This window comes from Triticum dicoccoides, chromosome 7A, assembly GCF_002162155.2.
Source record: "Triticum dicoccoides isolate Atlit2015 ecotype Zavitan chromosome 7A, WEW_v2.0, whole genome shotgun sequence".
NCBI classification, from domain to species: Eukaryota; Viridiplantae; Streptophyta; class Magnoliopsida; order Poales; family Poaceae; genus Triticum; species Triticum dicoccoides.
The window spans coordinates 158,264,595-158,278,630 of record NC_041392.1 but is presented as its reverse complement, the minus strand read 5'-3'; the positions used below and the strand labels follow the sequence as shown (position 1 = coordinate 158,278,630).

The following is a 14,036-nucleotide window of genomic DNA, read 5'->3' as shown; positions in this document are numbered from 1 at the left end:
AACGCAATGTGCTTGCCAAAGGATAAAATATAAAAAGGAAAGGTGAAGATCACCAAGACTATTGCATAAGGTAGAAGACAAGAATAAAAGATAGGCCCTTCGCAGAGGGAAGCAGAGGTTGTCATGCACTTTTATAGTTGGATGCACAAAATCTTAATGCGAAAGAACGGTCACTTTATATTGCCACTTGTGATAGGGACCTTTATTATGCAGTTCATCACTTGTATTGCTTCCGTATCACAATATCGTATAAAGCTTATGTTCTCCACACTAAAGGGTCATACATATTTAGAGAGCAATTTTTTTTGCATGCACCGATGACAACTTACTTGAAGGATCTTACTCAATCCATAGGTCGGTATGGTGGACTCTCATGGCAATACTGGTTTAAGGGATGTTTGTAAGCACAAGTAGTATGTCTACTTGGTGCAAAGAATTTGGCTAGCATGAGGGGGAAAGGCAAGCTCAACGTGTTGGGCGATCCATGAAAATATACTTTATTTCGGATATAAGAAAACATAACCCATTACGTTGTCTTCCTTGTCCAACATCAACATTTTAGCATGTCATATTTTAATGAGTGCTCACAATTACAAAAGATGTCCAAGATAGTATATTTATATGTGAAATCTCTCTTCCTTCAATATTCTTTCATGAATTGTTCAAGTGACCAATACAATGTTTGCTAACCTTCAATAAATTTACCACCTCTACTTCTTATATGTAAAGTCATTACTCCCCATGGGATAAGCATATGAAACATATATAATTTCAGATTTATGATATTCAATTCATTCAACCATTTACTCATAGGATATAAGTCAAGCACACAAGTAAATGACAAACTACTCCAAAAAGATATAAGTGAAGATCAATGAGTAGTTGACTAATTATGTAACTATGTGAAGACTCTCTAACATTTAATATTTTCAGATCTTGGTATTTTATTCAAACAGCGAGCAAAACAAAATAAAATAGAATGACGATCCAAGCAAAACACATATCATGTGGTGAATAAAAATATAGCTCCAAGTAAAGTTACCGATGAACGAAGACGAAAGAGGGGATGCCTTCCGGGGCATCCCCAAGCTTAGGCTTTTGGTTGTACTTGAATATTACGTTGGGGTGACTTGGGCATCCCCAAGCTTAGGCTCTTGCGGCTCCTTATTTCATAGTCCATCGAATCTTTACCCAAAACTTGAAAACTTCACAACACAAAACTTAACAGAAAACTCGCAAGCTCTGTTAGTATAAGAAAGCAAATCACCGTCATAAGGTACTGTAATGAACTCATTATTTATTTATCTTGGTGTGATATCTACTGTATTCCAACTTCTCTATGGTTTATACCCTCCGATACTACTCGTAGATTCATCAAAATAAGCAAACAACACATAGAAAACAGAATCTGTCAAAAACAGAATAGTATGTAGTAATCTGTATCAAACGTATACTTATGGAACCCAAAAAATTCTAAAATAAATTTCTGGACGTGAGGAATTTATCTATTAATCATCTGCAAAAAGAATCAACTAAATAGCACTCTCCAGTAAAAAGTTGTAGCTAATCTTGTGAGCGCTAAACTTTCTGTTTTTTACAGCATGATCGCAAAGACTTTCCCCAAGTCTTCTCAAAGGTTCTACTTGGAACAAACACTAATTAAAAACATAAAACCACATCTAAACATAGGCTAGATGGATTATTTATTACTAAACAGGAACAAAAAGCAAGGAACAAAAATAAAATTGGGTTGCCTCCCAACAAGCGCTAACATTTAACGCCCCTAGCTAGGCATGATGATTTCAATGATGCTCACATAAAAGGTAAGAATTGAAACATAAAGAGAGCATCATTAAGAATATGACTAGCACATTTAAGTCTAACCCACTTCCTATGCATAGGGATTTTGTGAGAAAACAACTTATGGGAACAATAATCGACTAGCATAGGAGGGTAAAACAAGCATAACTTTAAAATTTTAAGCACATAGAGAGGAAACTTGATATTATTGCAATTCCTACAAGCATATATTCCTTCCTCACAATAATTTTCAGTGGCATCATGAATGAATTCAACAATATAACCATCACATAAAGCATTCTTTTCATGATCTACAAACATAGAATTTTTATTACTCTCCACATAAGCAAATTTCTTCTCATGAATATAGTGGGAGCAAACTCAACAAAATAACTATCATGTGATTGAAAATTAAGATAAAGATGACAAGTTTCATGGTTATCATTATTCTTTAAATTATACGTGTGATCACAATAATCATTATAGATAGGAGGCATGCTTTCATCATAGTAAATTTGCTCATCAAAGCTTGGGGGACAAAAATATCATCTTCATCAAACATAGCTTCCCCAAGCTTGTGGCTTTGCATATCATTAGCATCATGGGTATTCAAAGAATTCATACTAACAACATTGCAATCATGCTCATCATTCACATATTTTATGCCAAGCATTCTATGTAATTCTTCTTCTAGTACTTGTGCACAATTTTCCTTCCCATCATTTTCACGAAAGACATTAAAAAGATGAAGCATATGAGGTACCCTCAATTCCATTTTTTTGTAGTTTTCTTTTATAGACTAAACTAGTGATAAAACAAGAAACACAAATATTCTATTGCAAGATCTAAAGATATACCTTCAAGCACTCACCTCCTCGGCAACGGCGCCAGAAAAGAGCATGATGTCTACTACAAAACCTTATTCTTGTAGACGTTGGGCCTCCAAGTGCAGAGGTTTGTAGGACAGTAGCAAATTTCCCTCAAGTGGATGACCTAAGGTTTATCAATCCGTGGGAGGCGTAGGATGAAGATGGTCTCTCTCAAGCAACCCTGCAACCAAATAACAAAGAGTCTCTTGTGTCCCCAACACACCCAATACAATGTTAAATTGTATAGGTGCACTAGTTCGGTGAAGAGATGGTGATACAAGTGCAATATGGATGGTAGATATAGGTTTTTGTAATATGAAAATATAAAAACAGCAAAGTAGCAAGTGATAAAAGTGAGCAAAAACGGTATTGCAATGCGTTGAAACAAGGTCGGTTCATACTTTCACTAGTGCAAGTTCTCTCAACAATAATAACATAATTGGATCACATAACTATCCCTCAACATGCAACAAAAAGTCACTCCAAAGTCACTAATAGCGGAGAACAAACGAAGAGATTATGGTAGGGTACGAAACAACCTCAAAGTTATCCTTTCTGATCGATCTATTCAAGAGTCCGTAGTAAAATAACACGAAGCTATTCTTTTCGTTCAATCTATCCTAGAGTTCGTACTAGAATAACATCTTAAGACACAAATCAACCAAAACCCTAATGTCACCTAGATACTCCAATGTCACCTCAAGTATCCGTGGGCATGATTATACGATATGCATCACACAATCTCAGATTCATCTATTCAACCAAAACAAAGAACTTCAAATGGTGCCCCAAAGTTTCTACCTATGAGTCAAGATGAAAACGTGTGCCAATCCCTATGCATAGATTCCCAAGGTCACAGAACCCGCAAGTTGATCATCAAAACATACATCAAGTGGATCACGTGATATCCCATTGTCACCACAGATAAGCACATGCAAGACATACATCAAGTGTTCTCAAATCCTTAAAGACTCAATTTGATAAGATAACTTCAAAGGGAAAACTCAATCCATTACAAGAGAGTAGAGGGGTAGAAACATCATAAGATCCAACTATAATAGCAAAGCTCGCGATACATCAAGATCGTATCACCTCAAGAACACGAGAGAGAGAGAGAGAGAGAGAGATAGAGAGAGAGAGAGATCAAACACATAGCTCCTGGTACATACCCTCAGCCCGAGGGTGGACTACTCCCTCCTCGTCATGGAGAACGCCGAGATGATGAAGATGGTCACCGGAGAGGGATTTCGCCCTCCGGCAGGGTGCCGAAATGGGTCTAGATTGGTTTTCGGTGGCTACGGAGGCTTCTGGCGGCGGAACTCCTGATCTATTCTGGTCCCTGATGTTTTTAGGGTATATGGACATATATAGGTGAAAGAAGTCGGTCAGGGGAGCCATGAGGGGCCCGCGAGGGTGGGGGCGCACCCAGAGGGGCAGGCACGCCTCCCTGCCTCATGGCCACCTCGAAGCTTCCTTGACTTCAACTCCAAGTCTCCTGGATCATGTTCGTTCCAAAAATCACGCTCCCGAAGATTTCATTCCGTTTGGATTCTGTTTGATATTCCTTTTCTGTGAAACACTGAAACAAGGGGAAAAATAGAAACTAGCACTAGGCTCTGGGTTAATAGGTTAGTCCCAAAAATAATATAAAAGTGCATAATAAAGCCCATAAACATCCAAGATGGATAATATAATAGCATGAATACTTCATAAATTATAGATACGTTTGAGACGTATCAGAAGCCTCTAGTGAAACCTATTGCCCCCGGGTCTATCTTCCATCATATTGCTTTCCTATCAATTTACTATTTCTGCTATCTTTTACTTTGCAATCTTTACTTTCAATCTATATCATAAAAATACCAAAAATATTTATCTTATTATCTCTATCATATCTCACTTTTGGAAGTGGTCGTGAAGGGATTGACAACCCCTTTATCGCGTTGGTTGCAAGGTTCTTAGTTGTTTGTGTAGGTGCGAGGTGACTTGCATGTAGTCTCCTACTGGATTGATACCTTGGTTCTCAAAAACTGAGGGAAATACTTACGTTGCTTTGCTGCATCACCCTTTCCTCTTTAAGGGAAAACCAACTCATGCTCAAGAGGTAGCAGTGATGCACATGGATGAGTAGATCGGACAGCTCCCCGCATCAATCCAACGGCCATCCACGCGGCAAATGTTTTCTAGTTATCCGCCGGCTGACGCGTAGCAACAAGAGGGGCAACGCTATGTGTCAGCTGGTGGATAATCTGAGAAGATCCGCCGCCTCAGCAGCCGTTGGATGGAGTGCCAGAGTAGCCATCTGATCTATGCAACAAGTTTGATCTTACGCTCAACTTTCTGCAACAACAGTCTTGTTGCAATTTTCCCCGGTTTGTTTTTATATTTCTACAACAGGAGCTTTGTTGCGCTTGGGTTTCTGCAACAAGTACTTTGTTGTAAAAAAATTAATGGTTTTTTCCTCTGATATTAGCAACATGAGCCTTGTTGCACTCAACCTTCTGCAACAACCTTGTTGCAGAATTTCTCCAAACCATTTTTTCCATTCGACCTCTGTAACAAAAGCTTTGTTGAAGAGAGCCTTCTGCAACAAGAGCCTTGTTGCAGAATCTTTTCTGCAGCGGGAAGGATAGCTCGGCCATGGATGAGGGAGGAGAGCGCCACAGGATGAGAGAGAGAGAAGGGATGGAGATCGAGGAAGAAGGAAAAAATGGCATACTGGTGGGCGAGGAGATAAGGTTGAGAAAGGGGAAGTGATTACCTTGATGTGCCCATATTGCCACGTGTAGCGAAGAGGAGGCGGCGGACGCAGAGTCTGTTTCCGGTCGGCTGAATAATAGCATTTCCCTTTTTTTTGGTTGTCTCAGAGCCTTTTTTGGTTGGTTGACACGTGCTCTCCTGTTCTCGCAACACCGTATTTTCTTTAAAACACAGTACAACAACACTCGTACAAATGCACAAACACTTAGCCTTACGAACATCACCGAAAGTCTAAGCCGGCTCATCATCTTATGATTGACAAAGTCGTCACAGACGTCTTCGTAGTCGATGGGAACGTCTTCTCCCACTGAACACACATCGCTAGAAGGTCTAAATCAAAATTTTAAAGTACGACCACAGATGCCAAGTAAAAGACTTGCACCCTGATGGGTCGGTTCCATCACAAGAAACCTAACCATCTGAGCTTCACTTTGCAACATTGTATATACGTGTGATCGATCTAGTCCAATCCAATTTGCTCAGTTCGAAATCCTTGATATAGGAGGCACTAGTTGATGTTCCACAATTATCTCTGGAGAAATTTCTTAGCAAGATTAGTCGCTTGGTCCATGCCCTTTGATTGGGACCCTGACGCCTTTGCATGCGGAGAAGGATGGTGCCTCTCTTTCTGGGTGACGCAACGAGCATATGGAGAAGAACATTGCATGCAACATCCCAATGACCAAGCACGCAGAGTATAGATTGTTGGAGGTTTTTGGTGAGTTACTATAGGCAAGTAAAGTGGAGGACGCTCAGCAGAAGATGAAAGCCTATGTGGACATGTACAAAAAAGAATATTTTCTCCGCAAGTGATCGCAGCGTTGAGCATTTTGATAGGCATTGACGGGAAGTCAAAGCTGGAACTTCCATGATGTTTCTAACATGATTAAGTTAGTCCATGATGCTTTCGTGCAAAGACGAGATGATGCTTGATATAAATGAGATCCATTGGGCGAGTGGTGGTTCTGGGCTCTGGGCTCTTTTATGTCAGGCTCCGTGTGTCTTATCCCTATCCCCAAGCTCTAGCGTCTTTTTCTTCTTCTTTTTGTTTTTCAGTTTTTGGTTTTTTACTTGGTTTTCTCTAATTGACCATGTCAGGTTTTGGGTCTGAATTTTCTATAAATTGTTCCATCTCTTTTCTTCTTAATGAACTACAGAAACCCTCTGCCTTCGTGATGAGGTTGTTCAAAAAATAGTGTACATGTACATAGTTCGACAAAAAAACATACAGAAGCAAAAAATTATATTTGAACAACTTGGGCTAAATGATATGACATCCAAGAAAAGTATCAGCTACTTGTTGTGTAAATCACACCCCTGTTTATTTAATACCCATCTATACATTGTCATCACAAACTGCTAATCAAGTGAAGAAAACAAACTTAAATTGCAAATAGAAAATTGTAATGTCAAGAGACTGACTAGAAAAAAAGCTACAACCCTCCACGAGAGACATCAATCGCAAATTGGCGAACAAATCAAAAGAGGAAAACCAACGGCTCTGAGCCTGCGCCCCTAGCATTTTGGGAGATCGGCCGGCGGGGGGAGCAACTTCTGGTTCGGAAGGCTCCCGTCTAGGACCAGCCATGCCATTCTCAGTCCCCACGTCGTGTGCACCTCCAGATGGCAATGCATGAACCATACACCTGCACGTGCATGAATATGATACTTATGAGCATGGACAGAAATATTCTTTCAGTACTTATATTATAAGCTCTCTTTTTTTTTCTTGCGAAAAGATTGAACTAAACTGTAGTTACCTGGGTTATCGGCGAGGAAGCGAATGGCCACCCACCCGCCGGCCGGCACCCCAACGGTGTTCCGCTCTACCGGGTCGACGAGGTTGAACTTGGCAGGGTCGTTCACGGCGTCGTAGTTGCCAAACCCTTGCCCGACCACAAAGAAGTTGAAGCCGTGCAGGTGCAGGGGGTGGCTCTCGAAGCCGAGGATGCTCGTGTCCTGCATCACCAGCTCCACCGACGCGTTGAATGGCAGCACGAGGAGTTTCGTCCCCTTGGCCACGTTCGTGTTGTTCGGCGGCGCCCCCGTGTAGTTGAATTTCAAGAGGGGCGTGACCGGGAAGTTGGACCCGTAGACTCCCCGGGACACGCCGGTGAAGTGCGACTGGAGGAGCGCCGTGGAAGGGAGCACCAGGGAGACGTTGTTCATGGCCGCCGCGAACTGTGTCTTGTTGGTGGGCCCCTGGCACGTTGTGTTCGCGGGGCACGGGAGCGTGCCCAGCCCGACCGTGAAGAAGAACCGCTTGTCCACCGACCGTGGCACGGCCGCCGGGTACTGAGGCGTGGCGAGGCTGCGGAGCTTGGAGGTGAAGTTGGTGACGAAGTCGGTGTCGTTGAACCGCGGGAGGGCCGGCTTGAACAGCGGCAAGTCCTTATCAAAGCTTGGCACGGAGGGTGAGCCGGGCTTTTGGTACTCGAGGATGCCGGCGACGGTGGAGTTGTCAAAGGTGCCGGGCCTGATGGTGGAGTAGGGCGCGGCGGACATGTAGAAGTTGGCCTTGGGGTGGAACGGCTTGGCGGTGAGGAGTACGTTGGTGGTCTGGCCTGGAGAGATGATCAGGGTCTTGACGGTGAAAGGCTTGACGTAGACGGCGTCGACCTCGACGACGGTGAGCCTGTGATTGGCGACGGAGAAGAAGAGTTCATCGTTGAGCGCCGCGTTGATGAGGCGCAGCATGTACGTTTTCCCGGGTTCCACCTTCAGTTTGAAAGTGTCTGCGATGTGTCACCATACAACATCTCTATTAGTAGTTGGCACGTCTTGCAGACCTGTGACTCACATTGGCTACAAAGAAGAACAGAAAAAACGTGGTGGTACCTTTGGCGGAGCAGTTGTAGAGCGGCCCAGGTAGTCCGTCGATCGTGAAAGCGTCGGAGATATTCGGTGCTCCGCCCGTCCGAAGCGCCTGCCTGACCACCGCTTCCGTGTCAGCCTTCCACCACTCGCCGAAGACGACCGGGACCTCCTTGTGCGGCGCGACGAACGGGTAAGGCACGCCGTGCTTGGGGAGGATGATGATGGCGCCGTAGACGGTGGCGCGCAGCCAGGAGATGTGCGCGTGCCACCACAGCGTGCCACGCTGCCCGGTGACGGTGAAGTCGTAGACGTAGCTCCGACCCGTCTGGATGGGGCACTGCGTGACGTACGCCGGCCCGTCGGCCCAGCCGCTCCGCAGCTGCCGGACGCCGTGCCAGTGCAGCGTGACGTTGTGCGCGACGACGACGACGACGGTTGCACTGGCACTGCCGGACGCCGTGCCAGTGCAGCTGCCGGACGCGGTTGGTGACGCGGACGACGACGCGGTCGCCTTCCCTCGCCAGCAGCGTCGGGCCGGGGTACTCCCCGTTCACCGTCACGATGCTCTTGGTCCCGCACAGCCTCGTCACATTCGCCATTTGCACCTGCATGCATGCAGAGGTAAGGTTTCGATCAAGACGAGCTCGAGCACCATGCATGAATTAATGTGATCAGATCAAGATGATGGCCGGAAATGCATGCAGAAGATGGAAGAATTGTGGACATACATTGAAATTGTAGTGTCTGGTGACGCTCTGGGCTTGGACGATGAGCAGCAGCAGGGTCGCCATGAGGAGGGAGCACGGAGCCGGAAGGCCGGAGGAGATAGCCATGGCCATAGCTTTGTGGTCTTTTGAGCTTCTATATCTTGAGGGTGGAATGAATGATGAGAGAAGCACTTCGGCTGAGTATATATACATGAACTGGAGGTCCCAAACGTATGCCAACTACGTACCACCGGCCGGGCCATTTGCTTGAGGTACATGCATGAATTGTCGCACGACAGACAGGTGCCCCATGGCTTAGGCGGCAATTTTCGTTATTTGGTGGATGAACTATCAAGGCTACCTTCAAGGCTTCAAGCTTGAGCTGGAGCATGCTCTAGCTTTGGAGTGTGGCTACAGCCAGTGCACTTTTTTGTTATGAGTTGTACAGCCAGTGCACTTGATCGAGTACCTCTAGTTTAGTTTGCATGCCTGGGTCACGTACCGTGTCCGTTGCAAAATATACCTGAGCACGCTTAATTAATCGCGACGATCATTTGTATGATACTCCAGCAAGTTTAATTAGTTAGCCCATGAAGATACAGAACAGCAAGATAGACATAGACAGTAGTTACTTCTGTTAGTTTGTCACTGTCACCACACCAACCTATACATATATAGCTATCTATGCTACTAGCCTTTTATAGATAAAAATAAGTTCACTGGTCGCTAAGCGGTAAACGTCAGTTCGTGATGTACTACTCGTATTCTTCCTCCTACGGTCCAGTGTGAATACAGTATGGTACACCAATGTTTGCATTTTTTTAAGTTTACCTCCTGCCTCTGCATTTGAATGATGAATGCGGCCATACATAACGACATGAAAAATTTGACATGGAACTCCATTCAGTAGGTGCAGCATGCCTACCTAGTTGTTGGTGTCTTTGACGTGCGCCCACGAGTTCTTCCCTAGTTCCCTTGTAGTACAATTCCCAACGAACAGAAGGATGCTTGACCCAACCCGGTTAACAATTCACTTATACTTACACCCCATAAACACAACATAGATCAGCCGATACCTTCTTGTGGAAGCGCCGGCCGTGCGCTTAACGCGCGGTTGCATTTCGGCCGCATCTTGTCCACATACGTTTTTTCAATGTATTTATTTATTACTTTCATCATCGATTTTGTTGATACATTGAAGTACATTCATCAAATCTTGACTAGAATAGCAAGATCAAACAAAACAAGAATCGTAAAAAGACATTTTATAAGATACCCAACTTTCATAATTGCTCCCATAAGTTGAATTAGTGCCTTCTCGATGCCTTTATTATTGATCTGCGGAGTCTCGATCTTGCATGCTTCTTTCTTCTTTGACTCTAAAGTAGACGTTGCTTCTTCGCATTTAGTCTCATCTCTAGCTTCTATTCTAGCAAAAAGTGCACGGAGATCTATCAAATTTCGTTCTACCAATAGATCGATGTATTCTTCTTCCTAATACCAAAAGCTGCATCTATCCTACACAATAAAAATTTAAGTATAAGCAAAATGAGCCGAATCCGAGAGCACAACCGAAGCTAAACTAGCACATACCCCATCGTTTCTGCACTTGACGAACACACATCTAGGGTGTTCTGGCGTTGTAGACACGCGACACGACCTTCTGTGGACAGTCATCGCACTTTATGAGCGGCCACGGTGTGCCGACGAGCCTTTGGGCCAGTATCGAGCCCGGACAAAGATCGTTGGTGTATTTGGCGGCGAACCGGCGATGGGGTAGATCCGAGTGGCTAGAGACGGAGTCGATACCTGCATGTGGTCTGGGGCCGTTGCCGGGGTTGTGTGGTCTGGTACCCAGCCAGTCCATGGCACGGCGCAGCCTTCGGCAGCCGGTTGAGCTCAAATCCAGCAGGTTCCGCTTCAAATTCAACCGTCAGATGCGCTAAAATCAGGCGTCCAGGGTTGGACAGCTCGGGGCGTCGAGGAAACGGGAGTTGCGACAAGGGTAGGGGGCGGCGGGTATGTGGCCGTGCTGGACAGCGACATGGCCGAAAAAATGGCGGCGGTTGCAACTGCTACTTCTTGAGCTTCCGTTGGTTTTGCCCTTGAAGAGAAAATGGTGATGCAGCAAAGTAGAGATAAGTATTTCTCTCAGTTTGAGAACCAATGTATCAATCCAGTAGGAGACCACACACAAATCACTGAATACCTGCACAAACAATCAAACAACTTGCAACCAACACGATAAAGGGGTTGTCAATCCCTTCACAGTTATTTGCAAAGGTGAGATCTAATAGAGATGGATAAACAGTAAAGTAAATATTTTTGGTATTTTTGGTTTATAGATCGGAAAGTAAAAGATTGCAAACGTAGTAAATCGGAAACTAATATTGTAGATCGGAAACTTAAATGATGGAAAATAGAAGATTATATGATGGAAAATAGACCCGGGGGCCATACGTTTCACTAGAGGCTTCTCTCGTGATAGCAAATAATACGGTGAGTGAACAAATTACTGTCGGACAATTGATAGAAAAGCGCAAAGTTATGATGATATCTAAGGCAATAATCATGAATATAGGCATCACATCCGTGTCAAGTAGACCGAAACAATGCTGCATCTACTACTATTACTCCACACATCGACCGACTCCTGTTTGCATCTAGAGTATTAAGTTCATGAAGAACAGAGTAACGCATTAAGTAAGATGACATGATGTAGAGGAATTAACCCAAGCAATATGACGAAAACCCCATATTTTTATCCTCGATGACAACAATACAATATGTGCCTTGTTGCCCCTACTTGTTGGGAAACATAGCATGTAATTTAAAAAAAATCCTACGCTCACACAAGATCTATCTAGGAGATGCATAGCAACGAGAGGGGGAGAGTGCGTCTACGTACCCTCCTAGACAAAAAGCAAAAGCGTTTGACAACGCGGTTAATGTAGTCGAACTTCTTCTCATTCCGATCGATCAAGTACCGAACATACGTCACCTCTGAGTTCTGCACACGTTCAACTCGATGACGTCCCTCGAACTCTTGATCCAGCAAAGTGTCGAGGAAGTAGATGAGTTCCGTCAGCACAACGGCGTGGTGACGGTGATGGTGAAGTGATCCACGCAGGGCTTCGCCTAAGCACCGCGACAATATGACCGAGGGTGTAATCTATGGAGGGGGGCGCCGCACACGGCTAACGGATGTTGTTGTGTGTTCTAGCGGTGCCCCTCCCACATATATATAGGTTGGAGGGCAGGAGAGGCAGCCAAGGCGGCACCCCAAGTAGGAGGAATCCTACTTGGGATCCTCCCAATTCGGCCTCCCCCCTTTCCATGTATGCATGAAGGGGAAGGAAAGAGGGGGGGTGAGGGAAGGAAGTGGGAATCCTAATCCACACTTTCCTTGCCCTTCCTCTCCTCCTATAGCCTTCTAGGGCGCACCAGCCCCTTGTAGGCTGGTGTGTTACTTCACAAGGCTCATATGGCCCATAGGACTGTCGGGGGTACCCGAATCACCTTTCGATGACCTGATACCCTCCAGAACACTTCCGGTGTCCGAATACCATCGTCCTATATATCAATCTTTACTTCTCGACCATTTCGAGACTCCTCATTATGTTCGTGATCTCATCCAGGACTCTGAACAACATTCAGTCATCAAATCACATAACTCATATAATACAAAATCGTCATCGAACGTTAAGCGTGCGGACCCTACGGGTTCGAGAACTATGTAGACATCACCGAGACACCTCTCTGGTCAATAACCAATAGCGAAACTTGGATGCTCATATTGGCTCCTACATATTCTATGAAGATCTTTATCGGTCGAACCATTATGACAACATATGTTATTCCCTTTGTCATCGGTATGTTACTTGCCCGAGATTCGATCATTGGTATCTTCATACCTAGTTCAATCTCATTACTGGCAAGTCTCTTTACTCGTTCCGTAATATATCATCCCACAACTAACTCATTAGTCACTTTGCTTGCAAGGCTTCATATGATGTGTATTGCCGAGAGGGCCCAGAGATACCTCTCCGATACTCGGAGTGACAAATCCTAATCTCGATCTATGCCAACCCAACAAAGACCTTCGGAGATACCTGTTGAGCATCTTTATAATAACCCAGTTACGTTGTGACATTTGATAGCACACAAGGCATACCTCCGGTGTCCGGGAGTTGCATAATCTCATAGTCGAAGGAATATGTATTTGACATGAAGAAAGCAATACCAATAAAACTGAACAATCAATATGATATGCTAACGGATGGGTCTTGTCCATCACATCATTCTCCTAATGATGTGAACCCGTTCATCAAATGACAAAAAATGTCTATGGTTAGGAAACTTAACCATCTTTGATTAACGAGCTAGTCTAGTAGAGGCTTACTAGGGACACGGTGTTTTGTCTATGTATCCACACATGTATCAAGTTTCTGGTTAATACAACTCTAGCATGAATAATAAACATTTATCATGATATAGGTAAATATAAAACAACAACTTTATTATTGCCTCTAGAGCATATTTCCTTCACTACTCTCACTGGGAAAGGACACCGCAAGATTGAACCCAAAGCTAAGAACTTCTCCCATTGCAAGAAAAACCAATCTAGTTAGCCAAACCAAACCGATAGTTCGGAGAGAATTACAAAGATATCAAATCATGCATAAAAGAATTCATAGGATATTCAATAATATTCATAGATAAGTTGATCATAAATCCACAATTCATCGTATCTCGGCAAACACACCACAAAAAAAGTATTACATCGAATAGATCTCCAAGAACATCGAGGAGAACATGGTATTGAGAATCAAAGGGAGAGAAGAAGCCATCTAGCTACTAGCTATGGACCCGTAGGTCCGTGGTAAACTACTCACGCTTCATCGGATGGACAATAGAGTTGATGTAGAAGCCCTCTGTGATCAAATCCCCCTCCGGCAGGGTGCCGAAAAAGGTCCCTAGATGGGATCTCATGGGTACATAAGGTTGCGGCGGTGGAAAAGTGTTTTTGTGAATGCCTCTGGTGGTTCGGGGATATATGGGAATATATAGGCGAAAGAATTAG

General features: G+C 44.2%; 1 protein-coding gene across 1 annotated transcript; it reads right to left on the bottom strand.

Moving 5' to 3' along the window:
- Window positions 1–6,680: 6,680 nt before the first annotated feature.
- LOC119331034 (laccase-4-like) lies at window positions 6,681–9,085 on the bottom strand. Its single transcript, XM_037604200.1, has 5 exons — window positions 8,975–9,085; window positions 8,727–8,851; window positions 8,268–8,668; window positions 7,190–8,164; window positions 6,681–7,075 (listed from the first exon to the last, which is right to left on the bottom strand). Exons 1-5 carry the CDS (start codon window positions 9,083–9,085, stop codon window positions 6,945–6,947), a joined length of 1,743 nt encoding a protein of 580 aa, XP_037460097.1. The 3' UTR covers window positions 6,681–6,944.
- Window positions 9,086–14,036: the final 4,951 nt, after the last annotated feature.

Coding starts and splice junctions, on each gene's coding strand:
- LOC119331034 (XM_037604200.1), bottom strand. CDS start 9,085: ATGGCCATGGCTATCTCCTCCGGCCTTCCGGCTCCGTGCTCCCTCCTC. Junction 8,852..8,974: donor CCAGACACTACAATTTCAAT/GTATGTCCACAA, acceptor GCATGCATGCAG/GTGCAAATGGCGAATGTGAC. Junction 7,076..7,189: donor CTTCCTCGCCGATAACCCAG/GTAACTACAGTT, acceptor ATGCACGTGCAG/GTGTATGGTTCATGCATTGC.